Source organism: Neomonachus schauinslandi, chromosome 12 (genome assembly GCF_002201575.2).
Source record: "Neomonachus schauinslandi chromosome 12, ASM220157v2, whole genome shotgun sequence".
Classification (NCBI taxonomy): Eukaryota; Metazoa; Chordata; class Mammalia; order Carnivora; family Phocidae; genus Neomonachus; species Neomonachus schauinslandi.
Genome location: NC_058414.1, coordinates 100,591,222 through 100,612,876, shown reverse-complemented (window position 1 = coordinate 100,612,876; position 21,655 = coordinate 100,591,222). Strand labels below are relative to the sequence as shown.

Genomic DNA, 21,655 nt, shown 5'->3' with positions numbered 1-21,655 from the left:
TGAATATGTAATTGAAGGTAAGGGAATGACTTGTTAACTGCAAACTGATTTGTAATTGTCTTTTTGAGCATTCTGTGTGTGTTTCCCCTTCCCTGATGCTGATCTTTCATTTCCTGAGAACAGTGCATTAAGCAGCATGAGTTCTACAATCATCTGGGGCCTTTTCCATCTTTTTCTATACTTTCCCCACCTACTGGGATGCACAGTTAGAATGGCTCAGTGGCCACTTTGACTTGCATTTCCTATTACACCGGAATTCTATATTTGATAGATTTTTCTGATTTTATCTGTACATTTACTTTTTTTTTTCCCCCCCAGAAGGAGAACTTCTGGATTGTGATGGGAAATCGGAATCTAGTCCTGAACGGGAAGCTGTGGATGATGAAACTAAGGGAGTAGAAGGAACAGAAGGTGTAAAAAAGAGAAAAAGGAAACCGTACAGACCAGGTATAGTCCTGAGCTAGACATTTTAATATATTCAAAACTTAGTTAATTTAAGAAAAATATAATATTGGGCGCCTGGGTGGCTCAGTTGGTTGGGCGACTGCCTTCATGATCCTGGAGTCCCAGGATCGAGTCCCGCATTGGTCTCCCTGCTCAGCGGGGAGCAGGAGTCTGCTTCTCCCTCTGACCCTCCCCCCTCTCATGTGCTCTCTCTCTCTCTCTCTTTCATTCTCTCTCTCAAATAAATAAAATCTTTAAAAAATATATATATATAATATTGAGGGCTTCAATTTTAATTAAATACTCAAGATGAAATGTAGCTCCTTAACAACTCTCTAAACTAAAACTTGAATGTAGAAATTGAAAGACTGAACTCTTTCAATATGCTTTTAAGGTGGAAATTCCTTAGGTTGAGTATGTGAATACTTCACAATAAATCATTATTTTAATGCCTTATTCCAAATGCTGTCCATTGTATTAAATGCTTTACTACATTGGCTATTATTTGTACTTGGACTTTTAAAGCCACTTATTTATTTTTCCCTTGATGTGTACTTCTGTAATTCTTTTAATTTTCAACATCCGTTCTTAATATTCTCTGTTTTTGAAACTTACTTCCGTGTTTGTGCAGGAGCCAGTAAGTGTACAATTAGGTAAACAGGGTTCTTGTGCCTCCTAAAATGTATAGTTCAGTTAATATATGACTGATAAAATTCTCTCTTATTTCCTCACTGCCTCAGAGGCAGAGGAAGAAGCTGTCTTGTTTGTCAAATTTTATTTGCCTTACTAGAAAAAATTACTGAACTGGTCACAACGCAGAATGTGTAGGCTTTCTTTAGGCAGTTTATTAATGTCTATTTACCAGTCAATGAGACATTAGATGGAATCAGTTCGGTCTTTATCCTTCTGACTGCTTATATTTTATTGATAAGAGTGTCCTAAATATCTTTTGATGTGCATGGAAAAACTTTCTCACTGTTGTTTGTATTCTGCAAGACCTTAAAGGTAACCTTCTATAAGACGGGCCATATCTGTAACAAGGACCTAGATTAGCTTCGTCCAAGTCACTGTATGAAAATCATTTCATCTCTTCCTAATTAGGAGGCTTTATAACTACACAAACTTTTTTAGACTGCAAACTCCTTCTAGGAGCTTATATTTATTGTTTTTTTTCCTCTCTGTTTCTGCCTCCTTTGGAAGTCATCCTTGTGACTGAGGGACCCATTAGGTCGGAAAGTGTATTAGATGGCTGTATCCTGTGATGAAAACTGTTAGTGTTTGACTAAGTATATGTATGAGGAGGTGAGGTGCTAGACGCTATCCCTGTTACTATAACAGTGAGGGAACTGAAGCACTAAAAAGTTAGATAACCTGCCCAGAGTCAGGTCGTAACTAGAATTTCCCAGAGTCAGGTAGTAACTAGAAGTAACTAGAACCAGATTCTGTGCTTTTGACTACAGAGCTGTTTATGTCTCATGTCCAAGAGCCTTAACTAGACATGTTACACCTGAAGTCATAATGATTTTGTTTGGATCATTTAGTTTCATTTATATCTTGTGTATCTATTCTCCCACAGCTAATGTACAAGTAATTTGAATGATAATATGAGTTACTTAATATTTGTTAAACAAGTACAATTTACTGTACTATTTACTTTGACACTGTTGAGAAGAGGAAATGCATGCATTCTTTCTCTACTATAATAATGTATTTTTATACCTGTTTGGTTCGTGATAAGGTAACAGTCAGTAGCTTTGACGTCTTTTAATTTGCTTATTTCCAAACCCTATTGATTTAAATTAGCCCATATTGAATTTGGGAAATGCCTCCAAGCAATTTCACCCTACTTTGAAAATACAAGGAGAAATCAGTTATTTACAAAGTTACCCAATTTCTTTTTTGGATAGGTATTGGTGGATTTATGGTACGGCAAAGAAGTCGAACTGGTCAAGGAAAAACAAAAAGATCTGTCATCAGAAAAGATTCCTCAGGCTCTATTTCTGAGCAGTTACCTAACAGAGATGATGGTATGGTACTGATTTTGTTGGATTTAACCCCCTTTTCTTGCTATCCCTATTGAAAAGAACCATCCTAAATAATGCTGCAGTCACAACCTTATTGCTTCTTATTGATCAAAGGATGTGAGTGCCTGTAGAGTTCATACCTATAATACAGAAATTAGGTTTGATAAGGAAAAGGTTTAAGTCCAGTAAAGTATATTCCTCTGAGATTTTTTTTTTAACAACTTTTTGTTTTTCTTAAGTTAAATACAAACAGTGTAGGGACTGGATCACTTAGTTATACTAGGTGCTTCCCATTCATCTCACAAAAGGCGTTTCTTTGCCTGTCTTAGCTCCTTGGTATAAAATTGGAGACTTTAGACTATTTTGTTGAAAGTCACAGGCTACTCCAACCATTTTTAACAAAATTGTATAATATTTTAGAAATATGTCTTCCAATTAATATTCTGTCATCTTCACATAGATCTTCAAAGAAAGCTAAATCATTGCTTAAGTCATAGCTTGAGAATTGGTTCTAATGAACACATTGTGTGGGTATGGTCACAATCTGTATACTTTACGTATTTTAAACGTTTTCTGTAGGATGTGAAGGAAAGAGATGTTTTCAGCATGTGCTCTGATTAGAGTTCTTCCATTATTATGGGGTGGGGTTTTGACCTGTGAATTAATGAAAATTACAAATTGTGTTTTTGAAAGGAAGCACCAGATGGTTTTAAAGGAATTTCTAATATGATTTATTATGGCTGTAAGAAGCCCAAAGAAATGTGACACGTTCAATGAGACTGGTTTTGTGTTTTCCATCTTTCTCTATTCTGTCCTCTAATTTTAGTTCTGTTAGGTCAGTATTTTATCCTTCATCTGCGGCATCCGGAGTCATCTGTTGAGTGTTTATTGTACTATGCATTGTTTCCTTTTCTGAGTTGCCTTTTTAGTATTTTAACACTTTCTAGTTTCTCCTTACAGCTCACTCCCCCTCGTCTCAGCGCTCTGTTACTTCTGTGTGTCTAAGTGATGCACAGTATGAAGTATTAACACCTTTGCACATGTGATTCTCCTGTGTGTCTCTCCTGGCCCCTTCTCCTAGTGACTCATTTCATTGTATTTATTGTCTGAGATACATACATACACATAATATATTAAATTTTTTTTTTTTTTTAAACCATGAGCTCATATTCTGTAGAACATTCTCTGAACTTTTTTGAGGACTGAACTGAAGGTGGCTTCTTTCAGAGAATATCTGCATCTGTTAACGCCAGGAACATGAGGAGCTGCTACCCCAGGACTTCTTTAGCTTAAAGGATTTAGCTTAAATTCTTGCCTTGAAGTTTTTTGGTCCACCTGTGTTATAAATTCAGGTTTCTTACACATTAGGGCTATACTGAGTTTATGAACTCTCAGGGGAGATTTTCATTTTTTGCCTTTCTACCCAGCTCCAAATTCCATGACAAGATGACAGTTTTCTTTGCTGTTGGTGGTGGGGAGGGGGAGGGGGAGGTGAGTGATGTATGGGGGAGGTGGGGGTTGGGAGGGTGTATTTCTTGTTAAACCAGCTCCGAGCATGGAATCCTTCAGGATCTCACCTTTATAGGAGGCACCTCTGGTTAATCTCTCTGCCTTGAGGGGAGAGGCTTTAAACTTTGTCTTCTAGTCCCCATTCCTCATGACGCTCTGAAAATTGGAGCTCAAGGTCACTGGATTTTAGCAAAATTTCAGAGAGCTTTGCTTAGTTCTTTGCTTATTTCTTAATGTGGTTCCTGTTTTACTTAATTTTTGGTCTTTGAGGATTCTTTACTTTCTGGTAGATTACATTTAAAAAGATTGTTTAAAGAATGTTTATCCACCATTTGTAGTTTTCAGAAGAGTCAGTCCGCTTACATATTCTGGCAACAAAAGTGCCTGCACTGATTTTCAGAAGGGGTGTGCTATTTGCCTTGGGAATATGAGCCTGTCGTTTGATGGCTCACCTATCTGCTTTAAATAGTGTACTTACTTCTTTGCTAATTTCATAGATCAAAATTTTGTTTTCTTTCCATTTCTCTGATTGATTTTAAGATTGGGTATTCATAGCATGTTTATGAGTATATTTGTAGATAGTAATATATGTTTACAATATATATGTACTATAAAAACCTAATTTGCAATAAATCCCTGAACTTGGAATTGCTTAATTGAAGAACACACATTTTTGAAAAGACTTTTGTTGGCTATGCCCGAGGAACTCTCCAAAAGGTTGTTCCTGCTAAATTGCCTTTAGTAATATATATGAGTAGCCATTTCCCCCAGACTCATGAGCATTGTATATTTTCATTATTTTAATTTTTAACACAATGTTGATGTTAAAACAATTTGCTGCTTTGCGAGTAAGGAAATGCTCGTTAAGAGACAATAGTAAATGGATATTGATACTAGATAGACATGCAGTGTATTTTTTATGATAATTAAAGCTTGCTAGTAAACTTGCTTTGACATCTTTTTGTGAAAAACTTGTTTGTCAAGTCCTGCTGTAAACGTTAAATTTACACAGTATTGTATGTCAGTTATATCTCAATAAAACTGGAGAGAAAAAAAGAAAAACCCCTTGTTTGTTTATATGGATCTGATTATATGTTGATAAGCTATAAAGTTACTTTGGGTGGATTTGTCTGAAAATTTTAAATACCACATACTTATAAATGTGATTACTTTTTCAGGCTGGAGTGAGCACTTACCAGATACTCTAGTTGATGAATCTGTTTCTGTTACTGAAAACACTGAAAAAATAAAGAAGAGATACCGAAAACGGAAAAATAAGCTTGAAGAAACTTTCCCTGCCTATTTACAAGTAATGCTTTGCTTTACATTGTATTGTGTAGTTGATTAACAAAAGAAATGTAATGTATTGAGTTTTTGAAAATGGTTTTGTTATTTTTGTTAATGTTTTACTTGTTTTAATTCGTGCTTTTACCTTTCAGAGGCCCACAAAAATTAACATTTACCTTTTTTGTGCCTTGATACTTTTCATAAAGTTCTTTTTTATCCCAGTTTTTCACTTCCAAATATTTCATAAGACATACAAGGACATTTTGAACTGGGGAAAGCTCATTCTTGTAAACCATTTGCACCTGTGTACTCCCCAAACCCATGTCCCATGGACAGCTCCCTTTGCCAATACAGGTCAGGGTAATTATATTCACTGAATAAAGATTCCTTTTTAGCAGCCAAGTTATAGCTTTAATAATTGTTTACCACTTTTAGAGGCCAGTGACCAAAGCTTTAAGTAGAATTGTTTTTGTTTTCTAAAATATACATCAGAAAAACATCCCTCAACATGAAGACATTGTTTACTAGGTATAGGCTGTATGAAAATAGAAATCTTTCTAGCTCATCTGTAAGCATGAAGTCACAGAAGAGTTCCAAACCCCATGATGTTGTACTGGAGAAGACCCGATATTAGAGATAGGACTGGGCTAGTCCTCTCTCTTCAGGTGTGGAAGTGGGTTTGGAGTGGACCATTATGGAGTGTCCATCTGGTCTGTTCCTCCTACAGTATAATGGCCTACAGAGTTACTGCTTTATTGCTTGAATCGCAGTTATTTTTTTTACCCTAATTTTTCCAGTTGGCTCTCACTGGTTTAAAAATACATTTCTGGGGTGCCTGGGTGGCTCAGTCGTTAAGCGTCTGCCTTCGCCTCAGGTCATGATCCCGGGGTCCTGGGATCGAGCCCCGCATCGGGCTCCCCGCTCGGCGGGAAGCGTGCTTCTCCCTCCTCCACTCCCCCTGCTTGTGTTCCCTCCCTTGCTGTCACTCTCTCTCTCTCTCTGTCACATAAATAAAATAAAATAAAATAAAATCTTTAAAAATAAATAAATAAAAATACATTTCCATTTAGCTAACATCCAGCTTCTTCAGTTTTCTCTTTTGGTAATTAGAAGTATAAAAATCAAATGCTCATTTGAGTAACAAGTCATCTGTGTTTAATAAAACTTTTAAGTGTAGTTGTATGTAGTAATGTACATGAGTATAAATTTTTATTAGACAGCTAATACCTTAAGGGCAGTGTCCATTTTAGAGTTGAGTCTTTAAGGTTGGAGTCCTGGGTTTGAATACCACTCTGCTACCAGTTAGCAATGTGATCTCATTCTGCTCACCATCTCTGTGCCCCAGAAACGTTGAGAGATTGAACAGGAACTATGTGTGTAAATCACTTAACTTGTGCCATACATGTTGTCTTTCTTTAATAAATGTTTTATTTTCCCCGGATTCTCTTCAAATACCCACTCATCTTAACTGTACCCCCTTTTTAACATTAATAGTAGTCATTTTATTGGTCAGGAGATAACCCCCCTTGTTTAGATTATCTTTCATTGCATCCTTTTTGGTTCCTCTCATCCCCTCCCCCTCTCTTTTAATAATCCTTTCTTGGGAATATCTAACATGCTTCTCCACCTCCGCCTCCTCCTATTGAACCTTCTGTAAAGTGCAATATGTATTTAGGAAGCCTTTTTTAGCTGTTTATGAATATATGAAAACTGACCATTTTATACTTTGGAAAAGAGCTTTAAAAGTAGTGGATCTGATTTCCTAATTACCGCTATAATCTTAATCTGTTGAGCTGGATTGTTTCCTCTGGTGTACATCAGTAATACCTAACCTTTCTTTGGGCAGGGGGATGTGAAGGAAACCTTTGTAATGCTCCTGTTTCTTGGGCATCTTGTGGTAGCCGTTGTATTTTCCCCCACTGATTGATGGAATACATAGTGATGAAAGCCCACAGGAATTCAGTAGCCATTTTCCAGTTTTTCTTTATTAATCTTAACAGTGTCAGGATAAACTATAAATAATTGTATAATCTACCCAATAGAAATATTTATGTGGTCTCCTAAGACCTAGTGCTGCTGTGTGACCTTAGGAACCCTGGTAGTACATTTAAAATCCCCAGTTTGTTCTGGGAGTCACATTATCAAATCTGAAGCCATGTGGAGCCATTCCTTTATATAAAGTTAATAAAAAGCTATCAAATTAATAAGAATGTTACAGTTTTTTATAAATAGCATTAAAGTCTTCATGAGTCAAAGAAAAAGTGTCTTGCTAATCATGGTCTCAGACTTATACCAAAGGCATGAAATAAATGATCTCTAAAGTTCTAAGATGCTCTGCTATTCAGTATCTTTCCTAATGATAAAACCATCGCTCTTAAGAAGCAGACCATACTTTACCCGGTGCTCTAACTTCACTGATTTTCAAATTTCTTTTTTGTAGTGAAACAGCTTGTTCATTTAAAAAATGTGAAAATTTCAAATCAAATATATCATACCTCTGTCGGACTTCACATACCTCCTTCCCCATCCCTTTGCAGAAGTTAGCATTGTTCACAGTTTGGTATTTATCTTTTCAGAACTTGTTTTATAATTTATTTTTGCATAGTGAGAGTAGTCTCGGTTTGTTTTTGAAGTTTTGTTGGACACTCAACTTGCTTTCTTTTAATACTGTATTTTAAAGCTTTTCTTTGACAGCATAGCTCTAGATCCTTTTAAACAATTGATGTGTTTTATAGTTTGGGTATCAGTAATTTGTTTAGTCATAATGCCTTTTGACAGACATTGAAGCTGCTTTCACTTGGTATTATAAAAATATATAAGGTGAACCTTTTCTGTATATGTATCTTTGGCAAGAGTATATTAAATGTTGAGTTTCTGCAAAATTGTCCTCCGCAAAGGATCCTTTTTCTAGACAGAACCACCATACAGAAAATAGACTAGAACTTCTGCTCTGGTTGTTGGGTTGGGGGTGAGGGGTGGGGTCTCAAGGGCTTCCTTTTGTCCTCCTTATTGATCCTTGAGAAGTTTTGGAGAGATTCTCCAGTTGTAAGCAACTCAGCTTGAAACACTGGTCTCTAGGGTAGAGGAAATATATTGAAATAGAGAAATGTTAATATGAGTAAATGAATAAAAAGCCAAAAGTCTTTAATAGTAGTAAATTTTGTACACATAGTATGGTTCAAATGACTATAAAAACCCTCTTTCAGATTTATAGCATGTTAAGTCTTTAATGTGGTTATGTGAATCAATAGGAGGTTACTAAATCTACCTGAAGTATGTAAATATTAAAGCTGTAGATCAAACCCTTGTGCTATTCTCTGCGAGTAATCTATAAATATTAATAATATTCATGAAGCCTTAGTTTTTCTTATAGTATGTATTAAAGTGCCAATAGTATTATAAATTTATCAGTTTTTAAATTTAATTGTTGCCTAAACTGGAATTATTGGATTATTATATTGCAGTTCCTAGAAACACATTTGACATAAGTATGTGGTTTTATTTGCATAATTTGTCTCTAGTAAAACGACAAAAAAATCTTTTAAAATAAGGGGAAATCTGTATAAAGCAATTGACAGGTTATTTCTATATTGTTCATATAGTTCTGTATTCAATTTCTGTATTCTTGAATACCATGATTAGCAAGACACTTTTTCTTTGACTCATGAAGACTCTAATGCTATTTATAAAAAACTGTAACATTCTTATGTTTTTGTGTTATTTCTGCCTTCTTGTCAAAAATGGCAGAATTACCTGTTAGCATTTTAGAGTTTTATAACTAAATCAATCATTTTCATATGTGCTTATCTTTATCTAGGAAGCTTTCTTCGGAAAGGATCTTCTAGATACAAGTAGACAAAACAAGCTAAGTTTAGATAATCTATCAGAAGATACAGCTCAGCTTTCATATAAAACAAACATGAACACAACTTTCTTGGATCCTTCCTTAGATCCACTACTTAGTTCATCCTCAACTCCAGCAAAACCTGGAACTCACGGTATGTGGAATAATTTACAGATACGTTCTTTATCACATGACATTTGTATTGCTTGTAATTAAACCTTTGAAATGCTTTAGTTTGGCCTCATGCATTTTAAACGTCAACCTCTTTGAAGTATAATATGCATTCAGTAAATGCAACTATTTTGAGTGGATAGGTTTATAGGATTTGGCAAATAAATTTATCTGTGTAACTGCCACCAAAATTAAGGGTTGCAGAGGAGAATGTTCAGTTCATAATATGCTAAGGATAATGTAAGGAGGTGTAATTTTGCCATAGTCGGTGAGTAATAAATGTAATAATCTTTGACTTAAGTGAGATAGATTTTTGTTAATTACATGACCCAAAGAAATTCAAAAGAGGGGGAAAAAAGAATGCTGTAGCTGGGAACTTGCTGACAGACTGTGTTAATTCAATGAAATATATTGTGTTAGATCACAGTTTCTTACTACTTACAGTTTGGGCCAGATGCACCTTTGTTGGAGGGAGGCCCTGTGGTGCATTGTGGGATACTTGGCAGCATCTCTCTCCTCATGTCATGATGATCAAGAGCATCTCCAGATACTGCCAATTGTCCCTTGCAAAACCGCCCCTGATTGAGAACCACTACCCTAGGTATAGTGAATGTGGGGACTGTTTAGAATCAGGGAAAGGTATGAGAACTTAATACATTTATAAAGTGATATTAATGTCATCAAGGCTCTAGGAGTTTAACTAGTTCAGTATGTAGGAGTTGTGATCACAGAGTTTCTTCCCCACGTCTAGATTTTTATCTACTATCAGTTATAAATTAATGTTTTTCTGACAAGCTTCCTTTTTACCATTGATTACTTTTTTTAACTCAGTGAATTTTATAAACTCAATTTGTAAAATAATCTTAAGGTGACTTTTTACTGAGAGATGATTTTTGATATATTACAGCTCCATTTACTTGGCATTACCCTGGATTGACATATAGGCTTTTATTTTAACTTCTCAAAATAATTAGAAGCAGTCTTACCCACTCTTGTACACATGCAAGATGTCTAGTCTTTGTTATTGTTGGCAATGGGGAAAGCACTGATCTAAAGGCCATGCTTTTTGTTTATCTTAGCAGATGATTTTACTTTTACTTAAATTCTGTTGCTTTAAGTGCTTACCTCCTCTTATCCATGTCAGTATATTGTTAATATATAGCAAAAGACTTGTGGATCCTTCAAACAGTATCTTACTGTGAAGGATATCTTACTGTGAAAATTTTGACTAGCCATTTAAAAACTTAACTAGAACTTATTTGCACTTGAGTTTTTATAAGGAAGAGAACTGAGGTTGGACAGAAGGCATATTGTGGCAGGAAAAACATTGATAAACTCACAAAGCTGCAGAGAATGGTTCAGTGGTGAAGCCAGAATGTGGAGGACTAGAATAGCACCTGTTCCTATACCCAGGCTAAATGGGACATTCTCTGCAGCCGAACTACTCTGGCCTTTCTAATGGGGAAACTTTCAAGTAGCAGCTTGTTGTTGTATTTCATTCAGTATAATCTATCACATCAGTTCTAATGATTTGTTGGTAAAATAGAAAAATCCCTTTCTTCAGGTAGGGGTGAACTTTTAAAACATTTTTGAAAAAATGTTAGTTGTAATTTATGTAGTAGAATTCCATTGGTTTAATACACACACACACACACACACACACACGCACTAAGTGCCTGAAAGAATTCAGATTTTTTTTCCCCTTAAAGTGTCTAGAGATATACTATTGAAGTAATTTTATTTCCCTAAAAACTTTACAAATATTTGGCACTTAATTTACATTAGTTTTTGGTTTGAAAAATTATAGTATTTTTTTTTTTTTTAAAGATTTTATTTATTTATTTGACAGAGAGATAGAGAGCACAAGTAGGCAGAGAGAGAGGGAGAAGCAGACTCTCCACTGAGCAGGGAGCCTGACGCGGGGCTCGATCCCAGGACCCCGGGATCATGACCTGAGCCGAAGGCAGCCGCTTAACTGACTGAGCCACCCAGGCGCCCCAAATTATAGTATTCTTATGTATGGATTCTGTTTGAGAAGTATATGTTTAATGGGACAAGACTGTTTGTGTCTTATAGGGATATTTGATCTAGGATCTTAAGAGTATTTTAGGTCCCCCCCCCCCCTTTTAAAGTAAAAACACAGTTGACATAGATTAAAAAATGCAGATGTTTCTTAAGTGACTAATATAATTATTAAAGCTAGCCTATTGTCTTACTGATGAGTCCAGAAGTCAACTTTGGAGTCCTCCTTGACTCTTTTATTATCTCACACTTCACAGTGGATACATCCACAAATTTGTCTCTGTCTTCAAAATGTAGCCCAAAGTCAACCATGTCTTACCTCCGCTCTCCCGCTTGCCCCAGAGTGCTCGCTGTCGCCCCCTCTCAGACAGCAGCGGCTTCTGGACTGATCTCCAGGCCTCCCCTACTGCCAACACTCCCCACGCCCACCTCCCCCAGTCTGTTCTACACCTGGAAGCCAGCGCTTTCCCTTTCAGATATCACTCCTATCCCTTCTAGCCATCAGCCTTCCAACAAGTTCCCATGCTGCTTCATATTTCAGTATAAAGCTCAGTCTTCACCACAACTTATAAAACCATACGTAATCTCACTTAGCTGCCTTTTATTTCCAGCACTCCTTCCCTTCATTACTGCAGTCAACCACACTGACCACACTTGGCAAAACCCTAACTGCTCCCGTCTTTCCATCTGCTTTTCCCTTTGCCTGGAGTGTTCTCTCCATCTTTATGCATATTACTCCCTTATTTCATTTACATTTATCCTTGGTCATGTCCTTTAAAAGGACTTCCCTGATGACTCTGTCTAATACTTTATCATCTCCACCTCTTATTCTTAATCCTTTGTCCTTATTGTTACCTTTCTAGCACTTACACTGCAGTCGTTTATTTGCTAACCTCTCTGAGAAAGTAAACAAGTAGGCATGCACTTTGTTGTAGTTATTCTGAATTCCCAGTGGCTGGAACAATGCCTGTTAACATAATCCATAGACATAATTCTGTGGGTACTGAAATATTTTTTGAATAAGTTGAGTGAATGATTAATCAGTATTAAGATCAAAGTTGGAACTGGGCATCTAACTGGTACCTACTTTATATTTTACAAGGAATTTCTAAATAATGCATTTGACTTTGATATTTATCTTCTGTATTTTATTTTCTAGATGTCACTTTTAGAGATGCCACTTTCTTAATGCATTTTTTTTTTGCTTTCTTATAGCATTCTATTTCACTTTTATTGCCTTTATTTCTCTTATTGGTCTTTATTTTAAATTTTATTTTATTGTTAATGAACAGTCACAAAACAAAAATAGTCTTAATTTTTAATGTTTTGTTATTCAAAACATTGGTGTGTGTTTTCTTTGAAAAATTCCTTACTTTAGAAGTAATAATCTTATGATTCTAGCACTTAACTCAGCATCTCCGGTAGTCTAGATGTTTAGTGAATGGTTGAATGAGTGAGTGTGTTTTAGAACTTAATGTCTAGGACAATATTGAGACTTTAAAAATATACTTGCTATGCTTAGGTACGACTGATGACCCCTTAGCTGATATTTCTGAAGTCTTAAACACAGATGATGACATTCTTGGAATAATTTCAGATGACCTTGCAAAATCAGTTGATCATTCAGGTATATATGTCTATATTTGTCTAGTGTCTGTTTTATGATAACGATGAGGTGTGTGTGTGTGTGTGTGTGTGTGTGTGTGTGTGGAACAAGTTTAGTCTTTTCTCTGAAACCGAAAGAAAGTTTGTTTTGGCTTTGTCAAAGAACTCATCATTTTATTTGATCTACCTCAGCTTTTCTGCTTTAGGAGAGGAAATAGCAAGTTAATTTCTGTTGTCTTTCTAATTGCATCAAACTTAAGGCTTGTTGCCCTACAGTCTTGCTGTATCTTGTTTCTTCTTTTGTTTGCATTGCTCCTCACTTCCCACCCCTGTGGTAATCATCCATTTTATTTGGTTTGGGTCTTGTAGGTCTTGATTTATGCACTTTCCAGGTTGAGAGCTCACCTTTTCCATTTGGTAAGAAACTGAGCAATGGATGACGGCTGACTAGAAGTAGTCTTTTTTTATAGTGATTTCAGCTGAAACAACCTGTAGGTGCATGCATATTGTTATAGCGCTAATTTGTCACTAATCCATACTTGCTTTTCCCTTTGTGCGTGCAGCTAAAGCATGGTACAGCTGTGCTGTGCTTTGGATGACTTTATCAGTAGTTTTTTTTTTTTTAAGTGAATGATTTTATTCTTCTTAATATGTAATTTATAATATTACCCACATGTTATAGAGTTAGTTCCTAATACAAGATCATATAAGGGCAGACTAAATTTTAGTTTTTAATAGTAGTAATATTGAGAGAGCATGATAAAGTAGATGATAGACCACTTTTAAATGTGATTTTTGCCTGAAAACCAATTTGTATGAAATAAACCATGTTACATTATAAACATAATCTGTATCTTGTTTTGTGACTACAGAGTATTTCCAAAATATGATCTGTAGTTGAAATTATTCACAAAAGGATAATGTTTACTAAACATTGAGAATTTTACAGCATTTCATTAATTTATGTGAAAGTCTGTCCCTCCTTTGTCACACACCGTAGGTGATAGTTGAACTGTACATTGGAAACCACTGTTTTTCAAGCTAAGGCAATCACTTACGCCTTAAATACTGTATATTGAATCTTCTTATAGATTACTATATTAATGATGTAGTGCTTATTTTTGTGGAAGTTTAGAACCAGGTGTGTTCTTCTATTCCTCAGGAAATGTATTTACTTCGATTAAAATATAACTTTAAGTGGCACCTAAGTTTACAAATACATTGTGCCTGATTTTTACTGATTGACTATTCAAATTGATATAAGAACCATGATTAATTTATAATTACAAACTTTTCATTGCTCTATTTTAATCATATTGTTGTGTATTAATGAAAGTAAATAGTGCTGTGCATTTTACGTGAATATTCAGAATTTACTTGTAATCTGTTTACTTTGCTCCTCTAGCTGGAATAGATATTGGTCCTGTCGCTGATGATCCGTCCTCTTTGCCTCAGCCAAGTGTCAATCCGAGTTCACGACCATTAAGTGAAGAGCAGCTAGATGGAATCCTCAGTCCTGAGCTAGACAAAATGGTCACAGATGGTAAAATATTTGCCCTACATCTAGGCTTTCTAAAAGACATGAGTAAATATGATTTTCAAAGATTTCTGCATGCTTCTTTATAATTTAACTTCTCTTCTGATCATTTCTGTGTCAAATGCTATTTTGTGTCAGTACGTTGAAATGGTAGTTGTTAATATTTGTGTTTCTTTATTTTATCCTAGGAGCAATTCTTGGAAAGTTATATAAAATTCCAGGTATTTGTGTTCTGTATTTCGAGTTTATGAAAATGGCATTCCATCTACTTTGGCTCTGATAGTCTTTTATTTTAATCTTACTATCACTGTAATTCTGTCTCACAGAGCTTGGAGGGAAGGATGTCGAAGACTTGTTTACTGCTGTGCTTAGTCCTGCGACCACTCAGCCGGCTGCGTTGCCACAGCCTCCCCCACCCCCAGTGCCTCAGCTGGTGCCCATACACAGTCAGGGTATGTCACCTCTAGAAAAGTTTTGTAAGTACACTCACGCAGCATATGTGCCTTCACTGAAGCCAATCAGCCTTGTCCCTTAGAAACAATGTATACAAACTGATAGGAGAAAACCCTCTTTTATGGCAGTGGAACAATACTTCATCTGAATTTATCTCATTCACCTATCTCCGTGAACTTCCCCAGCCCTCTGTGATCCTTTGTCACCAGAGTTCTTTCGCTCTCTTTACTGGCAGTGGGGAGAACAGTGCCTCCCTGCTTCCCTTCACCAGTCTGGCTCCCCTTCACTCAGCCCTTCCTGCACACACGTTTGGAGAATGACCCCCCCCCCCCCCCCCCCACACCTGACTGCCTGGTCTTGGCTTCCCTTTCCTTTCCTGAGTCAGTAGATCACCACCTGCACACCCAGCCCCGTCTTTCCACTGCGGCAGGGAGCACAGATATGATGCCTGTTTGGGTAGTTACAGTTTTTCCTTCAGACTGTGAGGTCCTTGAAGGCTAGGGTCATGTCCTCCCCATCACTGTCTACTCTGCCATGGAGTGTGTGCACAGCACATCCTTTCAGAGTAAATCTGCCACCTTTCTCCACTGTCAACTTCAAATCTCTAATTTTGTGGAAATCTGCCTTCTTTGTTTGATGAGTTTTCTTCTACCTACTTGTAACTAGTTGCCAGATAAGTTTAAGGCTTTAATTTCTCTGTGTTTCTGGAGAGCTGAAATTGGACAGCCTAGACCTAAAATTTGTGGAGGTAGGTGAGGAGAGCGCCACAGGGGTGGGAATCCCCCATCGGGGTGGTTGGAGTCCTGTGGGGTGGTGTGGGTTTTGGCGATTCGAGCATAGAGTCATGTCTCTATATCCTGTTGTCACTGCTTCATGATGATATACTGAATTAAGTAATTTAATGATACTTTTATAAACCCTTACACTGTTTTTGTATAAGTGCTGAAATATGCAAATAATTTAATGTTATCTTTACTACCAATTTTATGTATACATGAAAAATGTCATAATGCACATAATTAAGATATTTTCATTTCTGCCAGTTTAGCCTCTAAACATAAATTTACCTTGATTTTTGCTAGACTAAACATGTGATTTACATTTGGATAAAACAGACTCATCATAAGTGCTTCTTGTCTTAATTGTTCCCGTATGTTTTCTTAATGATTAAGAATGCAACACTTCAGGGCGCCTGGGTGGCTCAGTTGGTTGGGCGACTGCCTTCGGCTCAGGTCATGGTCCTGGAGTCCCGGGATCGAGTCCCGCATCGGGCTCCCTGCTCGGCAGGGAGTCTGCTTCTCCCTCTGACCCTCCTCCCTCTCATGCTCTCTGTCTCTCATTCTGTCTGTCTCAAATAAATAAATAAAATCTTTAAAAAAAAAAAAAAAAAAAATGCAACACTTCAGTATTTCTCTTCTCAACATATTAACAAAAAACCCCTATCTTCATGTTTTCTGAAATGGAAAGTATATATTTTAGAAATCAAATCAGTTAAAGATGCATTTTTTTTTTTTTTTTTTTTTGAGAGAGAGAGAGCATGCACGGGCAGGGGGTTAGGGTAGGAGCAGAGGGAAAGGGGGAGAGAGAGAGAATCTTAAGCAGGCTGTACACCCAGAGCATAGCCCGGTGTGGGGCTCAATCTCATGACCCTGAGATCATGACCTGAGCTGAAATCAAGAATCGGATGCTTAACCGACTGAGCCACCCAGGCACCCCAAAGATTCAAATTTTTAAAAAGATTTATTTGGGCGCCTGGGTGGCTCAGTCGGTTAAGCGACTGCCCTCGGCTCAGGTCATGATCCTGGAGTCCCAGGATCGAGTCCCGCATCAGGCTCCCTGCTAGGCAGGGAGTCTGCTTCTCCCGCTGACCCTCCCCCTTCTCATGCTCTCTCTATCTCATTCTCTCTCAAATAAATGAAAAAAATCTTTAAAAAAAAATAAAAATAAAAATAAATAAAAAGATTTATTTATTTTAGAGAGCAAGTGAGAGAGAGGAGGGGCAGAGGGAGAGAGAGAGAATCCTAAGCAGGCTCCATGCCCAGTGCGGAGCCCGATGCAAGGCTTGATCTCACAACCCTGAGATCAGGACCCAAGCCGAAATCAAGAGGCAGAGGCTCAACCGATTACACCACCCAGGTGCCCCAAGATACGTTTTTTAATAAACGATCTTATTATCATTATTTAAATCCTTTCACAGTGTAGGCTCATTTTTGAAAGGTTTTGAGGGGATGCCTTTGTCTTGTTAGATGCTTATGTGTAATACAAAGATGAGTGAGACTGCCGACCCAAAGGAGTTTATAATCCTAGTATTGTAGACTTTCAGGTATATAGCTAATTTATATCATAGTTGACCATGATTCAAGTAGAACCTTAAGAGTCATTAAGATTTCAAGTCATGTTTCAAAGAATAATAATTCTTTCTTAAGAACAAAGCGTGATCAGGCCACATACACAGTGGCACATAGATATTCAATAATGGCAACTTGAACATTTTCCAGAGCAAAGGAGAAGAGTGAGTGGGTGGTGTTTAAGGAGCAAAAGTAGAAAATGCACATTGGGTCGAGATTGTATGTAAATGGCTGTGAAAATAGACGGTGGCAGTTGGCCTTTTCTTCTGCAGATTTTTTGCTTAGAGCCATCCAAGATCTCCCACCAGTGAAATGACCTGATGGGTCACACATTTTGGCAAGGTCCCACTGCTGTCAGTATTGGAAATGAATTTGAGACAACAAGGGTTGTACTAATGAGTTTATTGTGGTTGGGACTAAGTGAAAGTTCGGGTTCCATGCATGTAAATATATATGCAGTGCTAAGTGAAAGAAGCAATGGATATGAGAGACAGTGATGTTAGAATACGTAGGACTCTGCTACTGAATGGCTGTAAGATACAGGGAAGGGTGGGACACAAAGTGAATTAGACTGTATGTGAGCCAGGCTTGCCTACAGGTAATCAGGCTATAAACTAGAAACACGGAACAGAGAGGGGGGAGAGAGAGAGAGAGAGAGAGAGAGAGAGTGTGTGTGTGTGTGTGTGTGTGTGTATTAGAGGGCAGTGGAAATGTAACATTTAGTTTTAGACCATCGTTAGTTTGTTAGAAATGGGACATAGACATTGTTCTGACTTACAGGCAGACTTACTTGCAGTTGTTCAAGGCTATATATAGGTGAAAATTTATAAATTGTGTGTGGGGTGGCATTAGCTGGAGTTGTGGGAAGGGTGAGATTTCCTAAGAGAGCACACTGCTGTAGAGTATAGAATCTTGAAGAATTCTTTAATTAAATGTGATGAGTTATATGCTGAACTCACTGGTTTATCTTAGATAATGCAATTATATGTTCCTTTTCTTTTTCCTTTTTAAGGGTTAGGTGAAAGTGAAAAAACAGTGATGGAGACTGCATGAGAGGCATAGGATCTTAGAGATGAGATCGTTAGAGATAGGTTATAAAGTCAGGTAGGATGAGTGCTTGAAAGATGTTTCATTGGACAGTAAAATTGTTGGAAATCTTCCATAGAGTAACTTCAGTAAGAGTGGTTAAGGAAGGATGCCAGAATGTAATGTCAGCAGTAATACAGAAGGTCAGAAAGTGGAGAAGGGAAATTTCAAGATTGAGATAGAGTAACTTGAAATCACTTTAGCTGAAGGTTAAGTGAAGTAACTTTTCTGTCATTATTATGATTCATGCCTTGAGAAAGATTACTTTTATAAGCTGGTAACATCAGGTTGAGTTGTATGGTAGACGAGAGACAGAGACAGAGAGAGACACCACTTCTTAATTAAAATAGTAATAAAGGAAAAATGCTTTGCATTTACTTCTGTGTCCTTGCACAAGTGATTTAACCTCTGGGTCTTTGCTTCAAAGGAGCTACATGTAATAACCCATTTCCCAGGTGGTTGTGAGGATCAAAGAGTTAATACATATAAAGCTTTCAGAACAGTGCCTGGCATATAGTGAAGTGCTTAATAGGCTATTATTATGAACGGTTTTGATATGGTCATGTTGTGGTTAAGATAGTGCTGATGTGGATCACATTGTCATTACCAGTAAAGAAGCTTTTGTTTATCTTAATTACATGAAGGACATTTGACATTTTTCAGTCAAACCTCATATTCCTTAATGGAAACTACTTTCCATTGAAACTGAAAATAGAGGTAACATTCTACTTGGAAGAAAAGCAGAAATGTTGCTTCCTAATCTCATCCTCGAAGTGAACATAGATGTCCTGAGACACTTGTCACTGTAGTATTCTGATCCAGTGGGCCCAGCTCTGCCATTTAGTAGAATAAGCCCTAATTTGGAAGTCAGATAGCTCTTAGAAGTCCTTGAGACAAAATCCTGAAAACAGACCTCCTGGTAGTCAGCCCCAGTATCCTCACATAGGAACTGGAGCTGTCTATCCTCAGAGTTGTTCCAGTTAGAGGGTCTGGTTCAGGTGATAGGACAGATGCAGTACAAAACATGTGGGTGAGACGCTGCTGCTGGTTATGCTTTTTTCTGATGGCATGGCAAAGTCATTGTTAGGAGTTCTCTGTCATTACACCAGTTGGGCCAGTATTAGCCACCTCTATAACTGTATTTCCATTTGTATCATTGATTGGTGATGTGGATGTGGTCTCCTAGTGTTGTTCTGGGTGTTGCAACAGAGGCCATGCATTTATTACTTCAGAGTAGGTCTCTAAATTGGGAGGAGGTTTTTGAAGGTGCAGAAAACTGTGCAGATAAGGACAGTTGGCTATTCCTCAATAATTCAGACCAGTAGAAGGTCTTAATAATCAAGGTTGGAGTTAATAAGCTTGAGGAGAGTTAGGGGAAGCACAAGGTGGTCTTGTTTGGTTTGACTAATGGCTGTTTAGAAAGATGATGATCAGGGATTTGAAGCTTGTGAATAAGCTGGAATGAGAGTTAAAAAGGGGGGGGGGTGCTGAAACTGTAAGCACAGTAATGAAAACTAGGCCCAAAACAGAATGTATGTATTTTTAACAATAATCATCTATTTGATATGGTAGATGAAATATTGCTTGTTCCAAACAATTTTAGACCATGTACCAATTTAAGAATCATGGATAGTTTTTTGTATTAATAGCAACAAGAGTAAAATGTAAAGAACCATCTGTTTGTAAATTTTGAATGAAGAAGAGAAAGAATATTTGATAAAATGTACTAGCATTTGCTGTGAGAATCATTCTTTTTGTGGAGCTAATATGTATTGAATAGCTCACTGCATGCTCAGGCACTATGCTGAGAACTCCACACACATTGTGTCAGTAACATTACAGACTACCTTCATGTTATAGAAATAGTAATTGACGGGCGCCTGGGTGGCTCAGTCGTTAAGCGTCTGCCTTTGGCTCAGGTCATGATCCCAGGGTTCCGGGATCGAGCCCTGCATTGGGCTTCCTGCTCGGCAGGAAGTCTGCTTCTCCCTTTCCCACTCTTCCTGCTTGTGTTCCCACTCTCGCGCGCGCTCTCTCTCTCTCTCTCTGTCAAATAAATAAAATCTTCAAAAAAAAAATAGTAATTGACTCTCTGTTAACAGGTAGCAAAAATTAAGCTTCAAGCCCAAGGCTATCAGACTCCAAAACACATGCTATCTGCAGTATACCATGATGAAGTAGAGAGAAGTACAGAGACCATATTGCAAAATATCATAACCAAAAATTACTCTTTATGTAATATTTTAGTTAAATATTGGAATAAAAATCCTACTTTTAAAGAGTGCTAGAAATTTTTATTTAGAAATATTACTTATAAATAAGCTACTTTTTTATTATTTATAATATGCACACTGAATTGTTTTCTTCTTTAAAGATGTTTTTTCCCGGATACCACTCATGAACGGCCTTATCGGACCCAGTCCTCATCTTCCACACAATTCTTTGCCTCCTGGAAATGGATTGGGAGCTTTCTCTGCCATACAATCTCCTTACACTGACGCCAGGTAGCATAGGCTTCATTTTCCATGGAAACTTAAGTTACACTAATTTTTATTATATAAATGTTAATTGGTCTGTTTTAAGTTGCTGTGTACTATATAAGTGCATGTTACGTATATTGGGATTTTGGCTAAAAGTTATCTAACATTTTAGCTACTTTGTAATAAGAGGTCTTAATGAAATTGTACTTGACTACAGTATTTAGAAAGTAATTTTATGTGTATGAAGTCAAGTTATTTATTATTTCCCAGGGATAAAAATCCAGCATTTACTCCAATGGCAAGTGATCCTAACAGCTCTTGGACATCATCCACTCCCGCGGGGGAAGGAGAAAACGATACAATGTCAAACGCCCAGAGAAGTACACTGAAGTGGGAGAAAGAGGAGGCTCTGGGTGAAATGGCCACAGTGGCCCCTGTTCTCTACACAAACATTAATTTCCCCAGCCTAAAGGAAGAATTCCCTGGTAATTCACGGATATTGTATTGCTGTTTGTGTTGCCAGCTTTCCTGCATGTGTAAATACCTGTTTGTTGTTTTGTTACGATAGTAGAAATCCATGCATCAACACTAAATTTCATCAGGTATGACTGTGTACAATGTGAAGGTTCCATAAATGTCTGGAAACATCTTGCACTTTCTCAGTCCTAGACCCTGTATCCATTTCTGTATTTCCTAAAAGTTAACTTCAGTTAATGAGATAATCTATTTTCTAGCTCTTAGCAGTCTTCCTAAACGTGGAACTCAGTGTTGTGTTACATGTGTAACTCGACAAAAAAAAAAAATTCCTAGAACAGAAACTTAACATTTAGTCAAAAGTATTGTTA

The 21,655-nt window shown here is 37.1% G+C and overlaps 1 protein-coding gene across 1 annotated transcript in view; it reads left to right on the top strand.

The window, feature by feature from the left end:
* Positions 1-21,655, top strand: part of KMT2C (lysine methyltransferase 2C) — a 192,182-nt gene that overhangs the window by 121,508 nt on the left and 49,019 nt on the right. Inside the window, exons 23-32 of the mRNA XM_044919936.1 lie at positions 319-447; positions 2,352-2,471; positions 5,156-5,286; positions 9,082-9,262; positions 12,824-12,928; positions 14,321-14,449; positions 14,632-14,664; positions 14,770-14,895; positions 20,705-20,834; positions 21,081-21,295. Coding sequence (XP_044775871.1) covers positions 319-447; positions 2,352-2,471; positions 5,156-5,286; positions 9,082-9,262; positions 12,824-12,928; positions 14,321-14,449; positions 14,632-14,664; positions 14,770-14,895; positions 20,705-20,834; positions 21,081-21,295 — 1,299 coding nt within the window. The remainder of the gene's footprint in view (positions 1-318; positions 448-2,351; positions 2,472-5,155; positions 5,287-9,081; positions 9,263-12,823; positions 12,929-14,320; positions 14,450-14,631; positions 14,665-14,769; positions 14,896-20,704; positions 20,835-21,080; positions 21,296-21,655) is intronic.